Source organism: Beta vulgaris, chromosome 1 (assembly GCF_026745355.1).
Source record: "Beta vulgaris subsp. vulgaris cultivar EL10 chromosome 1, EL10.2, whole genome shotgun sequence".
Classification (NCBI taxonomy): domain Eukaryota; kingdom Viridiplantae; phylum Streptophyta; class Magnoliopsida; order Caryophyllales; family Amaranthaceae; genus Beta; species Beta vulgaris.
The window spans coordinates 41,614,389-41,629,687 of record NC_079202.1 but is presented as its reverse complement, the minus strand read 5'-3'; the positions used below and the strand labels follow the sequence as shown (position 1 = coordinate 41,629,687).

Genomic DNA, 15,299 nt, shown 5'->3' with positions numbered 1-15,299 from the left:
TCCACCTTTTATAAATAGAAATGGCAAACTGGCAATGTAACAAACAGCATAATAAAGTACCAAACAGCACAGCATAAGAAAGTTTTCATAAACATAGGTGGAAAATACCCTTCCATCGGTCAGCAAAAGAGAAACCTTCTTTAGTTGCAATTTCAAATCCAAACTCCGAAAGCTGATCTCCGAATAATCAGCTTCTGCTGTTCCAAACTCAATACCATGCCAAAAGTAGAATACTTGTTGTGACAACCAAACATCAAAAGATTCACAATGGACCTCCACATTGACAGTCAGTGGGACCTTCTCGCATTCAATAATCTGGATCTCCGTCCCGAGCTGAGACAGCTGGAAGAAAGGCCACGACTGTACAGAACCACTCTCACATATCCCTACCGATCCAGTTACTTTGTGAAAGTTGGTTTTAAATTTCACATTACGGTCATGAACATGTAGTTCACTGCTTTGGCTCTGCAAGGTAACTGTTAAGAATTTGCTGTCCTTCCCTCCAATCATTGCGTTAAGAGTTTCTCTATTAGAATCAAAGTCCTCTGATTGAGCAAATGCCTCTTCATTAACCCACACAGGTATGTGGCATGACAAGCCAATTTTTTTAGACTTCACAACTATGGCAACAGCACTGTGTGCCAATATATCTGACTGTGAAGTTGATATAGTCAGAGATTGCAGGGACGTTGGAACCGAAAGATCCACCAGCCCAGAAGTTGAATCAGATGTGTCCACAACTGAACCTAGTGGGAGTTTTAGAATGCAATAACGCACATGATCAATCAACATAAGCCAATCAGATAGATGAAACCATATCTCTAAGGAAGGGATTGCAATCAAAAGCTCAGTTTCGTTTTGCTGAATGGAAAGACAAATATCAAAGACTGATGCAGAACTGCCATCTGATAAAAATTTCGCTAGATAAATCGGATCAGGTGATGCAGACAACATTAACGTAGTGAATTGGATATCCGAACATGAAATCATGTCATTTTTCAAAGTTGCTGATAATATAAAACCCATCTCCATTCTCCCAACCACATCTCGAGAATTTGAGTCTCTTTTCAAGCTGATTAGATTTATAGACATTGAATTGACGCAGCACCTAATGTCAATCACAACCATGCTTGAATCTTCTGCAGTTGCTTTACTGCTATCCTTGAGAGACTTCGTTAACAAAAGAAAACCAGGAACGTCGCTAGTGAAACACATGGATTTCTTGTCAACCAATGCATACATATCAATTACCTCTGCTAGTGCTTCAAACCCACACAGAAAATTTTTATCTGTTGAAGAGACCAAGAGTTAAGCACACACATGTAAGGAAAAAAAGGAAGCAAAGTTAAGCAATATATACATATAATATGCCTATCTGAACATCATTAAAAGAAATCCCACCTTCAGCAACAAATTCACAATGTGAAATTTTTGTCATGATACATATTGGAGAGCCTGTTGCAGATGATTGAATTTCACCTGAAAGCCTAAGCCAAATATCAACACCAAGTGACTGAATTAAAGTACAGCTTTCATATTCAGGTTTTTTATCAGATATAGAAGTATCACAGCCAATATCATTGAGAGTTAAAAAAGAAAGATGCAAATCCCATCCAAATATGTTCAAAGAGTGAGCTCTATCAGCCACTTTATCCACTGGAATTGAGAACTCCGACAAAGTAACAGTCAATGCTTCATCCAAGACATCGTTGTCAATAAAACTGCAGTAAAGCTGTTGTAGATCAAGCTTCAGAAATTGCTTATTATTGCTTTCAACAGGTGATATTATGATAGATTCTAATATCTCAAACTTATAGACAATCGCTCCATGATTTTCTGAATCAATATTCTCTGTTTTGTCTGTAGAATTATTCTTACTATCATCTGATGTCCAATCAGGTAAAGAGAAGTACCCTATCAATATTGCTAAATATTCCGGAGGTATGACACAGCAAACATGTTGAATGCCAAAGCTTATCTCCAAATTAGAATTCATATGGTAAGCAATTCCTTTTCTTACTCGTACATTCAGCACAGGAGAACGATAAGGAGGTGAAGGCCCCCATAGAAACTCCTGAAATTTACATGTCCACCACTCGGAAAAGAGAGTCAGCCCTTCCACCGAAGAAAGTACATCAAACTGGTCTGACTGACTAATAACTGAGACATTACCAACAGGAAGAGTAATGTGGCCCAAAACACATGACGAATCATGAAAATGTATGCGGACATTGGCAAGATCTAACTGCATATACAAAAAACTCGAATCGACACAGTTGTCAGCTACCTCTGGGACCTTCACTGATTGTGAATATAGATTCTTCTTAGTGTCTGGATTCTTAATATTCTTGTCTCTTGCTCTAAATTTTCTCCATTCGGGAATGATGACGGCACTATTAAGACTCCGGAGACAACCAGAATTACGTATTGCAACAAAAGGGAATTGATCTAGGGGGATGCTTGCCAAGTCAGCAAATCCATTCTCACAAAAATTTGACATACCAAACCTCTGGAATTCAAAAGTAGGAACATCCGTTGGTTTCAACTCATGGTGAAAAGAACTTTTATCAACACCAGAACTACCGTACATTAATTTGTCACAAAAACGAACTAGCAATTGCACCATGTAGGGATAGCAATGAAATTCAATCTCACTCAAGTATAGAGTGCAATTATGATGATTTATCTGCCCCCTTCTGTGAAGTATATAATGTAAAAAAAGGGACTCATCCGATGATTTTTTACACTCATCATGACCAGCATCCTCACTTCTTACTGCTTCACCACTAGGCATGCTGGATGAGCAAATAGTGTTGCTGCTACTCTCATCCATCTGCCTGTAGCTGGTGATCTCTACTGTTCTCATAGAAACCCAGCAATTTTCAACTTGACTATGAGCAAACCTGTAAAAAATTATATTCAAACATGTACCAGAATTCAACATTAGAAACCAAGTCATCCTCACTAAGACCGAGAGAAAGAGAGAGAATAAAGCATGGCCTCACTTCAGATTCAGTTGTTGTAAACCAATCAGCAAAATAGAGCAATTATCTCTATCATCATCAAGATCAACTTCCATTTTGAACAGCTCAAAGATTGCAGCTATGGAGAAACAAAATGGCATTGCTGGATAACTTGATGTCATACTTGGTGAGAGAGAGTTTGACATCCAGACTTGCTTAGAGTTAGAAGATAAAAGGTGAAGATGTTCCACTAGGCTTAAGAAAGCACCGTGAATGACTGCAGAAAAATGTACATGGAGTGATGATACAATAAGATGAGCCTGCAATAAAATAGCTCGGGTTAAAGAACATGCTACCATAAGGGAATATATTAGAAAATATCAGATATTCATCTGTATCAAATGCACCCATTTAGTGCCTCCACACACACACACACACACACACACACACAAAAAAAAAAGAAAGCAGCAATGTTCCGTATAATGACAAAAGAAATATGAACAACATTCTATACAGATACAACAATATAATTTTAGATAATCAGTACCGAAGTTTCCATATTTGTCCTAATTGGAACAAAATTCTTATTTTGTTTTCTCCAGAACTATTTCATGAAAAATTGTAAGTGCTCTTATAGAAAGATATACAAAGTAAGTTAAGCACACGATTAGTGGTACAAAAGTTTCATCCTTTGTTACATATCACTATAATTCTTTTAGTTGGAAATGCTCAGTGTACCATGTAGCCGCTCCTTCACAACCCTTGGCAAAACTGACTCAAACTTGGATGACCCAACAGGCCGGCACATACACAGGCTGACCATGTATATGAAACTAGATGACTCAATTCTGACCCAAAATGAATCAGACTCAACACAGCCAATGACTCATTACCCAAATACGATCCGAACTGAACCCTAGCCGGATGACCCAATTTCCACCACTAGTGAAGATACTTAGAAGTCAACCTACAAGAAGTATTTTGCTTGAGATATTAGTTATTCACAGGTTCCTGTACTTATACACAGTAACAGAGATCCTTAAGAAAATTATTTTGGAGACATGCACACTCAAAGTCCGCCTTTCAAGTAATATCTATATTGCAACAAACAAGACCAAAATAGTGCTTGTGCGAAAGATAATCAGCCAGGATCCTAATTCTGATGTACAAAATTCAAATTAAGGATTCTAGAGATTAAATTATGTGTTTATATTTTGAATTCAATAAAGCACATGCTCATAACAAGGAGGTGTGTGATCATGTCTCTAAGCACTTTATATTGAAAAGCTGAGCTTCCAAGCAACTGAACAAAGTAGATCTTACTGAAAACTTCAAAGTATTGTCCAGTGTTGATCAGGGGGAAACAGAGGTCCTCTCCTAGCTCTAAGAGCTTAAATCAAGGAGACTTAAACAATATGTCACTACCAGCCGCCAGGTTACTTATGTCACGCAGTGCACTTTGTAATTTTGTACCACATGCCAACAGACCTGTAGCAGTTCGTCAGACAATGTTTGTTTCTTTCAATTACTGATGCAGGACAGAACAGAACTCCCCAGTTATGCTAATACATATTCTTAAAGAATTCATCAATTTTGCTTTCTGAAGTCTCAACATTATGAGCAAATACTTACTTTAAGAGACTTTGGCATGTAAATGACACTAGCAATCATAACAACTAAATATAAAACTTCTAAACTCTGAGTTGCAGTGTATAAACTGCTATAAAGCCAGAGTAAGCATACAAATTCATGTATACCCGAAACAAAGATACCCCAAATGTAAGCATGAAAGGATAATATAAAACAATGCAGTCACCTCCAATTGCTTCAGTATCATTTCATCTGGGATGATGCAATGAGCAAGCGAGATAGAAGCAGAAAATTTCTCAACTACTGGCACTCCCTGAGGTAAACAGGGCATGATTAAGGACACCTGCAAGTCAAGATCAATCCCCATGAAATAAATACTAGACTAAAGATTTATAGGTATCAAAGGGTTGCCATTGAGCAAGACTGACCTGAAAATCATCCATGCTCACTTCAAACGAGTCATATATGTCATTGAGCTGCATTGCATTTAGAATATCATTATCATCTTCAAAAGTAAGCCACTTCCTCATGATCTGAAATTGATCTTTTCTTTTGGCAACAGGAGGAATATCAACGTTGGAAGACACCCGTAGACCATTAGTCTGTATTATCTGTACTCCGCAAAGCAGTATAAGGGAAAAAGTCATCATTGCATGCAAGAAATATTATGAACAACATGAGATAAACAAACATCTGGACTTGTATTCAAGAGGTCCACAGAATGTACTAACTCCCATGGGCAAGATTTCTCCTCCTCCAAGCCCCAGACAAAAGTAAATATTTCCCAAGATAATATAATTAAATGGATAATGTCAGAGAAAATAGAATCAAGTGTATCATATGTACATGCAAACTTCAAAACAGAACAAAAATGGAACCAGTTTTTTTCAATCAAGAGAAGAGAGAGATCAATGAGGTCTGCATATCCTCGTCCAACTATAGAAGCTTAAGTATACTTGCAAGATTAGAGGTCTCATTCACCTAGAGAACCATCAGCTGTAAAGCAATCCACCTTTTCGCATCAATTTTCTAACCATAAGAAAAGCAATTTCAGAAGAGCAGCAAGGCATACTCATGTCCATTAAATTAGGCTAAGAAAGTTGATCCACATTACCATTAGAAGAAGATTGTAGTTATAGTTAAATCACCACGGTCTCACAAAGACATGGGAGAAGCATCTCAAGGGTGTTGTAGTGAGTATCATGAGTGTTGTCATGGGAGTTGTATACAAATTGGTATAATTCAACTTTCAGCATTATAATCCAACTATTCAAGCAACGCTAAATATTTTTTGGAGCCTAGCTCTTATGGTGTAAATATGATCCATACCTTATTGCATTCAGTCTCTTGCTTCTACACTTCATCAGGAGCATGCTGACTGCTTAAAAGTTGTATACAAATCAAGTTCAAAGACTTCTATCTTTCACAATTGTTGCTTTGTTAGTCTTTTTCGACATAAAGACATACATACTAATGTATTCAAGATCATTGAGTTTTAATATGGAAGTAGAAAATTTACAAGCAACATGATTACAGCTAAGTCAAAACTCATTCACTATAAAGTTTATTAGATCCAACCAATACCACTGTTTGGCACCTGAGCCTGTTTGCTACTCCCTCCGTTTCAAAATATAAGGCACGCACGATGTTCGACATTGAACTTTGACCGTTAATTACTCTCAATTTACGTGAATAAAAAATTTAAAAAATTAATGTTATTATAGTATTTTTCATGACGAATCCAACGGTATAATTTTTTAGATTTTTATTTATATACTATGAGAGATATTTGTGATCAAAGCAAATTTTCGTAAAGCGTGAAAAATTGCCTCCTTTTCACCCCCTCCTGATAAAGAAGACAGCTTCTATTGGACATCTACCAATTAATGAGCTTCAATAGTCATCTGATGGCATAGAAGAATACAAAAGCCGACATCTATGGATGCATTAAAGATACAAGAGGCAACAAATTTTATTTGGACATGCCCTATTAGAATTAATCCTTAACCAAAAATTGTTTCAACACAATATTAGTTTCTTGATAGCTCTATGAATCGTGCTCTTTTATAAATATCGTTTTATAAATACACACACACACACACACACTCACACACACACACACACTCTCACTCTCACACACACACACACACACATATATATATACATAATATACATATACATATATGCACACACACACGTGCGCACACGCACGCGCGCGCGCGCGCACGCACACACACACACACACACACACACACACATATATATATATATATAATATATATATATATTATATATATATATATATATAATATATATATATATATATATATATAATCTATTATCTATTATACAAAAATTTCAGCAGGTACTAGCTAGTATTCTTTTACTTGTTAAAAAAGCAACACCACAATATTACATGTGTCAGACAAACATATCATGATATTGATACTTAAAAAACATGTGAATGGAAAATTTTAGAGAGGACAGCGAGAGAAGAAGACCATTAATGGTCCAACAAAACAAATTACCTCGAACAAAACGAATAGTAGAATATACATTAGAAAAAGCGAGAGTATCCTGGAAAGTACAGACGAGAACCTGGGGCCTAATGTGAAGGACAAGTAAATTACCATGCTGCATGTTTCTGCCTTCTTCACATTTTCCCAAGGAAGACAGATGGAGATGTTAACAAAATTAAGATCCCAAATGACTCTCTGCCGACAAGACAAAATATATCTGCAGCAGAACGTCAAATCAAACTTAGCATAGACATTTACAATCTATTAGCAATTGAAAATAGCAACTTCATTGCACCAGATATGTATTATAACAAATGCATTCAGGCAGTGAAAGTGATGAAATCCATGTGCAGCATATGATAGTCAACTCATACCATATAATCAATAAAAGATGCAATCAGTTCTAAGCAGTACATGTCAGTAACATTCTATGTGCACATGGAAAACCTAAAATATGAACACAGAACATTGTTCACATATGCACACACCAACTTTCCTACTTCTGGGCCCAGATACTCGTGAAGAATCTTTTCAGTTATGTGCGGAAAGATAAAAATGCAATTACCACAATTTTGGGAATTCAATTAATCTTGTTAGGTATATTGTGGTTAGTTATGCTTTCATATGTTCAAGCTTAACTATTCCAATTGCAAAGGATTCATAACATATTTATCCCAATCTTCCAAATGATTCATCTAGCTAATAATGCAGAAAGTTTTCCATACTCAAACTTTCTCAATCATCTCCAAAATATCATGCAATTGGATAAATCTAATGCAAATTCTATACACCAATCAGAGCCTCACAGCATGATCAGCATCATTGCCCATAATTGCATAAATGCATTTCATGACATGTAGTGTCACTCGGTTTCCATCTATCTTTCACAAGATATCAATGTCCAGGTCTTTAAAGTTGAATCTCAAAAACTAAGCCACAACACTCACTCTGTTTTAGATTGAAGTCGACTTTTGACATCTTTAATCCCATTAAGCGACAAAAGGACCTGAGAAACAAGTACAGCATCATCAACACCAAGCAAGTGCTTGATTGTTCCCAAAAAAACAAGCAGCAGTAATCAAAGAGACAGATTTTTCAAGCAACTTGTCAGCATATTCGGTACCTAATTAGCAAGACCTCAAATTAAAAGGATAGTTAGCTTAAAGACAGAATTTTAAATTGAAAGTTTCTGTTTAGGCTTTAATGAACAATCCCTTCTCCCACCCATCCCTACCAAAGAAAAAAAATAAAGCAAGACGATGAAAAGTCGACTGACATAGAGCACTAACAAATCAACCCGTGCAGTTCACTTATGCCAGGAAGATGATCGTGGCAACGTGAATTACTGCTGTTAGCATCTGGCAACCGAGAAACGTAACTTCAGATAAAAAGAAAGCGTACTCTTTGCTGCAAGGATTTATGATGATCCAAAATACTGTAGAACTCCAAGAAATGAAGAAGAAACGTCAGATCGAAATAAAGTTCAACCGGCTGAATCGTTACCTGGGCATAACAAGTAAACATTTTACAGTGTGGAGCGATAAACAAGGGTATACCATTTACGTCTTACGAGAGATTAACAATAGATAATGTCTAATTTAAATTTTTGCAAGTACCGTGAGCTTCAATTCTTCCATCTGGTTCTTCATTGAAATATCAACTTGGATGCTTGCAGAACCTTCTTCACTAATCAAAACATTCTCTTCAGGGATAACCTGTTGCTGATAAAGCAAAACAGCCCACTAATCGTCAAAACTACATGTAGTCACTAGAGATACACACACTAAACTACATTAGTCGCTAGACATACACGCACACGCGCGGGCGCACGGACACACACACACAGAGATAGATGCATTCCAGGATTTCATTCCTTTGGGTTGCTCAAGATGAAATGCAAAGCTCATTTATTACAGGATCATTTATATCCTCGAACCTCAACGGTGTGCCCATATATAATTTACAAGCTTGATTTTGACTAGAAATCACTTATCTAACATTGCCATGGATAAAAATTTTACAATTAGCAAAACAAAATGTCACATACTTAGAAGTCCATGTGTACTATTTATTGAAGGAAAGGAAAAAAAAAAAACACTACTTTGAAGGTATAAAATTTTGGTTTTTATTAACTTTCACAGAAAGTTCTGCAGGAACTTCACATCTTCTAAGAAAACCTGATGCTCATAAACCCAAGTAACAAGGCGTAGGGAAACATAAAAGAACCTGATATACGATTTCGCTCTACTCCTATCAAACATATACTTCCAACCACTATAAGAGAATCAAGATCATCAGAATGACACGCCCAGATAAGACATCACTGAAAAATTCGATACCCTACAAATCATATAATGATACACTAATCCTAAATTATGGCAAATGAAACAAAAATCATGTTCACCAACTGATGTAATAGATCGGATCTACAAATCACCTTTGATCTACAAATTCTATAAACAAGGGCAATATTCAAATAGATCTACACAGCTACATATAAGATACTTATGTGAAACATGCCATGGGATTGAACAACCTTGACTGGTCTGAAAAATGGTGGGATTAAAAAAAAAAAGGCTGATAAGTACATCTAACCAGAAATGCGAGACACTTAGATAAGAGAAGTAGATCCTTTTTAACAAGGAGATAAGAGAAATGGTATTTGTTGTTGCAGAAATAGCTTGTAACTGATGCAATGGACTGGATCACAGCCAAACTGGCGTGAAGCTTTTTCCCATAAAGTTTTACATTCATGGAACTTTAAGCTCTTTTCCCGTTTTTAGTTTGAGAAGTTTTCTTTCAGCGAAATACGACCAAATCTTTCATGATATGACTGGGTATGTACTGTTGGCGGACGAATATTGTGTTAAAGTAAGAGGTGTCTTTAGTTAAATAATTCATTACTAGAGTATTAATTCCGTTTGAAAAAATAATAATGAACACTAATTAGCTGTCCCTTATCAATTACTTCAAAAAAAATAGAAGAAGCATGAGTGCACCATCCTATATTAATATGAAACTGAGACAAGTAGTATACATGATCCAATTTGAATGCCAGCCACGTTCTTATCCCTTCTATGGTAGTCTGGTGTGAGCATGCTGTATATCTGTAGCAATTATGCCTTTTATTTCTGTCTCTTAGCCAATTCTGAGAAAAGAACCGGTGTAACAGGAAAAAAGTCGCTCTAATTTATAGTTTGAAAATACGGTTTTGGTTACGGCCGCGGTAACGGTCACGGTGATGCGGGAACGGTGATGATGCAGTTGTCCTACCGCTAAATATCGGCTTAAACCATGAAACATCCCAAAAATACGGTTTTTTTACACCTTTACGATGCGGGTAATATCGGTTCGGTAAATTTGAAAACCTTTACGACACGGGTGATGCGATACAATACGATGCGGCCTTGTTTTGACACCATGCTCTAATTTGTAAAGTTTCCGTCATCTAATGGATGAGGTGGCGAAAAGGACATGATTTTCATCGCAGCATTCTGTAACAGGATTTAATTGAAGGGGCAAATGAAAAAATCATTCATAGCATGGATAGCCTATTGTTAATTCCCTGCTTCTTAGGACAATTCCGGAATGAATGTATCAAAGTCACTACAATATTGGACCAACCCAAGTTATGTTAATGCCAAATCAAGAACTAGGACATCCCAGATAAGTAGCCACACAGAGAGGTTAAAGAAACAAATACATCCATAAGAGACAAAGAGAATATTTAATTCGACGTTCATCACAAGATCCACATATAGCCACAAAATCCAACTTCCACAAAACAAGTCCATGTAAAGAGTAAAGCATACAAAGAAAAACACCTTTTTCATTTGCAATATTGCCATCTGCTTAGAAGGATTTGTGACTTCTGCAGACCCAATCTTCGCTATTACATTGGTGGAATCCTCCCACCCATTGAACTCTATATGAATGGACCAGCAGTTCAACTCAGCTATCTCTTGGGCCAAATTTCTGAAATTGAAAATTGTTAAGAGTAAAGAATAATCTTCACAAAAAAAAACATTTTTAAAAGAATGCCAGAGTACAGTAAAGGAGGGCTAGAAAACCCCCAAAAGTGTAATTTTTGAAAGGTGAACATGAGAAAGAGAACAAAAAGCTTCAGCTTTCCACTAGCAGGGACACTACACATCCATGGGCATCAGGTAGGTAGAGTTTTATCGTATCTGTAAACCGCCAGTTTATTTTTGAAATCATATTTATCAAACACAGCTGTCTAGGCAAAACTTTTTAACTGCTTTGGTGACTTCACTCAGCACGTATATCGAGTCCAATTTTTGCAAATAAAGACAATTTCCAATTTGCATACATATGTGGAGATCAGAAACTGATGTGTTAACCATGGAATCAAATCTTCACAGTCCTGTCACGAAATGACTGTTACGAAACGGATTTTGAACTAGCCATTCTGCAAAATTTCACTACATAATGCCATGATAAGAACACATCCTTCTTGTCGTGTCATCCATAACATAACATTGACTCGCCATGTTAAACGCTCTTTATATCATTACGTCCATGCAACAGAGAATCAATATACACGCACCAAAGATGGGAAAAAGACTTCGACGAGGGCTTTCATGTTAGGTAATGCATATGAGTTTGTATCTATTTATATCAATAATAGAATGGGGACTTCATGATTCAGGTAATTATTCGGTCACCATAATTATAACCCAATCGTATGATAGGTCACGTCATCTTATGTTATAAAGAATACTTCTTAAACTTAAAAAAATGCAAATTTGAGGTTCAAAATCCATTGCTGTTTTCCGAAAAAGAAATCAGGCTGCGACGACGCGCTAAACACGACTCTTTCCATCGATCCGCTACGTGCCACTTCCATGTCATTGGATCATGATCATTACTGTAAACACGACAGCATCCGCAACTTTTCCTTGGTTTGAACAAAGAATTAGAAAAAGGATTGCAAGGAATATAACATTAGGGAAATATGACACCTATTTATAATGCAAACAGTCAAACAAAAAGATGGAGTCACTCGGGAAAACCGGTGAGGAGTAGTGAGCTTTCTCGATTTCCAAACTTGAGGTTTCTCATAATAATGAAAGTTCCAAGAGAGATTATTACCATTACTTATAATAGTAGAGATTAGAAAATGATGCACCCCTCAAAAAAAGAAAATGATGCACCCTAAAGAGGCAATAAACATCAATAAAGAGAACAAAGAAGGGTAACTTAACTGCTCAGGGCCAAACGTTGCTCCCTAAGACCATTTCTTCCATACCAAGGACTTAACCAAGGGAAAGAACAATAATCATACTTTTGAGACAAAACTCCATTGGCCAAGGTATTGTTCATTACAAAAGCAACTATACTAATCCTAGGCAGGCCATATCTGCATTTGACAACTTCTGCAGAAAGTTCCCGAAAAGCAATGTCCAACCACAAGGCCCCCCTAAGGATCCGACTTGCAAGAAAATTTCTTCTCTCCTCACCGTGGACCAAAGGACGTCTTATCTACTTTCTTAGCCTCTCACCGCCTCTTTATACAATCCTCAAAAGAGAAATGTAATAGTCAATAGCTATACTAAACGAACAAAATGGGATAAGTGTTATACAATCACCTAAAAAAATTAGGTTGCATACAGACTGTCATACTGATAGATTCTGCATTGACCTCAGCAATGGTCAGACGTAGTCAAAGATCCAAGATCAACTCAAACAAAAATCCTAAATACACCATGCTGATTTTCCAAGGAAAACATGATATGTATTACATACATCATCAATCACAACAGAGGGGGCTAAGGGGGTAAAGGGTCTTCTAGCCCCGAACCAATCGACATCCTCAATCAGACATAGCAAAACCATTACTAAGACTAAGAGCCACGCTGTCACAAGACATCATCGACCTCCTACATTTATTACCAGCTTACTTTTGTATTAAGTCTCCCAAAAATTCAATCTAAGTAGAAATACAAATTGAGACCAGGGTTCATTATCGAAGATCCACAGAACCATTTTCATGGACAATGTGGATGATTTTTGTTATCGCGACTCATGACCAAAGCCCATGGTTGCAGTAAGCTCGAAAACCTTTACAATGAAGTTGCGACGAGATTTCATTGATTCAGACAGGTCTTCCTTCTTATCAAAGGTATCCACCTCAGTAATAATACCCATGACATGTATTGTAAGTATAACAAGATTAACCTAATTTTCAAAATAATTGGTGTCATCCTTGAGTAGAAATTAAAAGCATCGTGAGAAGAACATTAGTAAAGTTTGTTTTACGCAACTAAACTCTATGTTGCTCGAACTCTTCATCTCAGCTCAAGTACCCGTGTTCAATCCTCGACACTTAAACATGGGTGGGACACTTGGACACTTCAGTTTGGGCCAAAAAAAATTGAGAAAGTTCCACAAAATAGCCGAGTCGGACACTTGGACACGTACCCGTGTCCAAGTCCGAGCAACATAGGTACAACTTATACTAGTGGCAATAAGTATGATATTTCTAACAGCACCACAGGAGCAAAGATAAAGATAAAAGTAGAACTTTTTGTGCATCTTATATGACCATCTCTTTCTCCTCTTCAAGGGCAATTCACATGAAAATAGTTAAATTTGATGAAATATAAATTTTTTCAGTCTCTGTGATACTTTAAAAAGCACAAAGGACATTTTAATCATTAATCCTAGGGAATATACACTCCAAAAAACATGCTACAGCAAATAGAAGCCTTACGTGGTCTTCATCAATAATGACAGCTCAGTAATGTGGAAGTTGACTGCAAATAGGAATGTTACGTCATTGGAAGCAAAGTTCACAGAAGGCATTGGCTGGAACTTTGTAGCTTCACAAATGTCCTACAGAGAAACAGTACGTTAGATCCTATTGCCACAGCCTGTACCTGGCAAGGAATATTAATAGCTTAATACTGATATATTTTCCCAATTTACCTTTAAGACCTCATCTGAGACTACTCCAGAAAACTGACTAGAATCATCTGTTCCTCCAGCACCAAGCACACCACGCGATAACCAGTTCAGCCATCCACGAGCTCTACCAGTTGAAGCATCATCATTTGGTATCTTTTCTGCAGGAGCACTGCCTTCTATAGCCTGGGATGATACCGAGTGTAGAGAATCCTTGAAGAAAATAATTCACAAAGTTCACAAAAAAATGGTTACACGCAACCTCATCAAAAAATGAACACAACCAGCATCTATTTCCACTACGACAAAGAAAATGACAAAAAATAGAAATCTTTATTACAAAATCTTACTTCCTCCGTTTTTTTAGACCACACATTTTGACTTTTGTCACTAGTCACATACATGACTATGACTATCTCTTGTGATTAGTTCTCAAGGCAAAATATAGTCATGTGGGATCTTGTTAGATTCGTCTAGATGTATATTTACAAAATATCAACTTTTTGTAATTTTTGCTTATTATTAATTAGAGATATTAAGCTTCAAATTAATGCCTCGGCAAATGTGCATGAAGGAAATGAGTCAACTAAAAAAACAGAGGAAGTATTTGCTATCTGACATTCTGACCAGAGATCAAAAATCTGAGCTGGTTTTCATATACCTCCAACTCTTTTTCAGCCACAGATCGAAACCGTAAGATATCCTCTATATCAGAATTCTTTTCAATTTGTTCCAGCTCAAATAGTAAATCTTGATCAACTGGCTGGAAACCAATATGAAGGCTTTAAGATAAGATAGACATGAATACTGCATCAGCTAACAAACAAGTTTTTGCAAACAAAACAAAACAATGATAAGTTACTCTTGATCCAAACAAAACAATCCTCTCCTACTTCATATGAGAACTGAAGACATATGATGAATCTATTATTGATTTCTGCATTATTGGCAACGATAGCTGCAACGATAAGTTAGCTGAAGATCGATAAGCTAGTTGAAACTTGGCCAAAAAGATGACTGAAGATTACAAAGGCGATTCGAAGCTGGACTGAAAGCTGAAAATTAGCTGATATTAAAAAGCTACATTCATCAGCTGAGATTAGTAACTTAACTAATATAGAAAAGTCAGCATTAATTCGAGTCGACATGTAAATGAAAGCTTAAAAATAATGTTTATTGAATACTTATAACTTGAAAAGCTAACAGATATAGGTGAGCTAAATTGTTTACCAAAAAATGTCATAATAATTTTTTTTATTTTAAAAAGTATAATGAAACAAAAACAATAAAGAAAAAGCAAAGA

General features: G+C 36.5%; 1 protein-coding gene across 8 annotated transcripts in view; it reads right to left on the bottom strand.

Moving 5' to 3' along the window:
- LOC104905906 (uncharacterized) overlaps nt 1-15,299 on the bottom strand; it is a 58,213-nt gene that overhangs the window by 26,741 nt on the left and 16,173 nt on the right. For 6 of the 8 annotated variants that reach the window (XM_010694560.4, XM_010694562.4, XM_057393510.1 and 3 more), the window contains 13 exons: nt 14,658-14,759; nt 14,021-14,209; nt 13,806-13,927; nt 10,897-11,047; nt 8,689-8,793; nt 8,474-8,575; nt 8,020-8,078; nt 7,184-7,289; nt 4,982-5,164; nt 4,780-4,896; nt 3,006-3,283; nt 1,402-2,903; nt 109-1,289 (listed from right to left, as the gene is read on the bottom strand). In XM_010694560.4, coding sequence (XP_010692862.1) covers nt 109-1,289; nt 1,402-2,903; nt 3,006-3,283; nt 4,780-4,896; nt 4,982-5,164; nt 7,184-7,289; nt 8,020-8,078; nt 8,474-8,575; nt 8,689-8,793; nt 10,897-11,047; nt 13,806-13,927; nt 14,021-14,209; nt 14,658-14,759 — 4,197 coding nt within the window. The remainder of the gene's footprint in view (nt 1-108; nt 1,290-1,401; nt 2,904-3,005; nt 3,284-4,779; nt 4,897-4,981; nt 5,165-7,183; nt 7,290-8,019; nt 8,079-8,473; nt 8,576-8,688; nt 8,794-10,896; nt 11,048-13,805; nt 13,928-14,020; nt 14,210-14,657; nt 14,760-15,299) is intronic. The other 2 variants (XM_019252267.3, XM_057393503.1) reach the window with 2 other exon arrangements.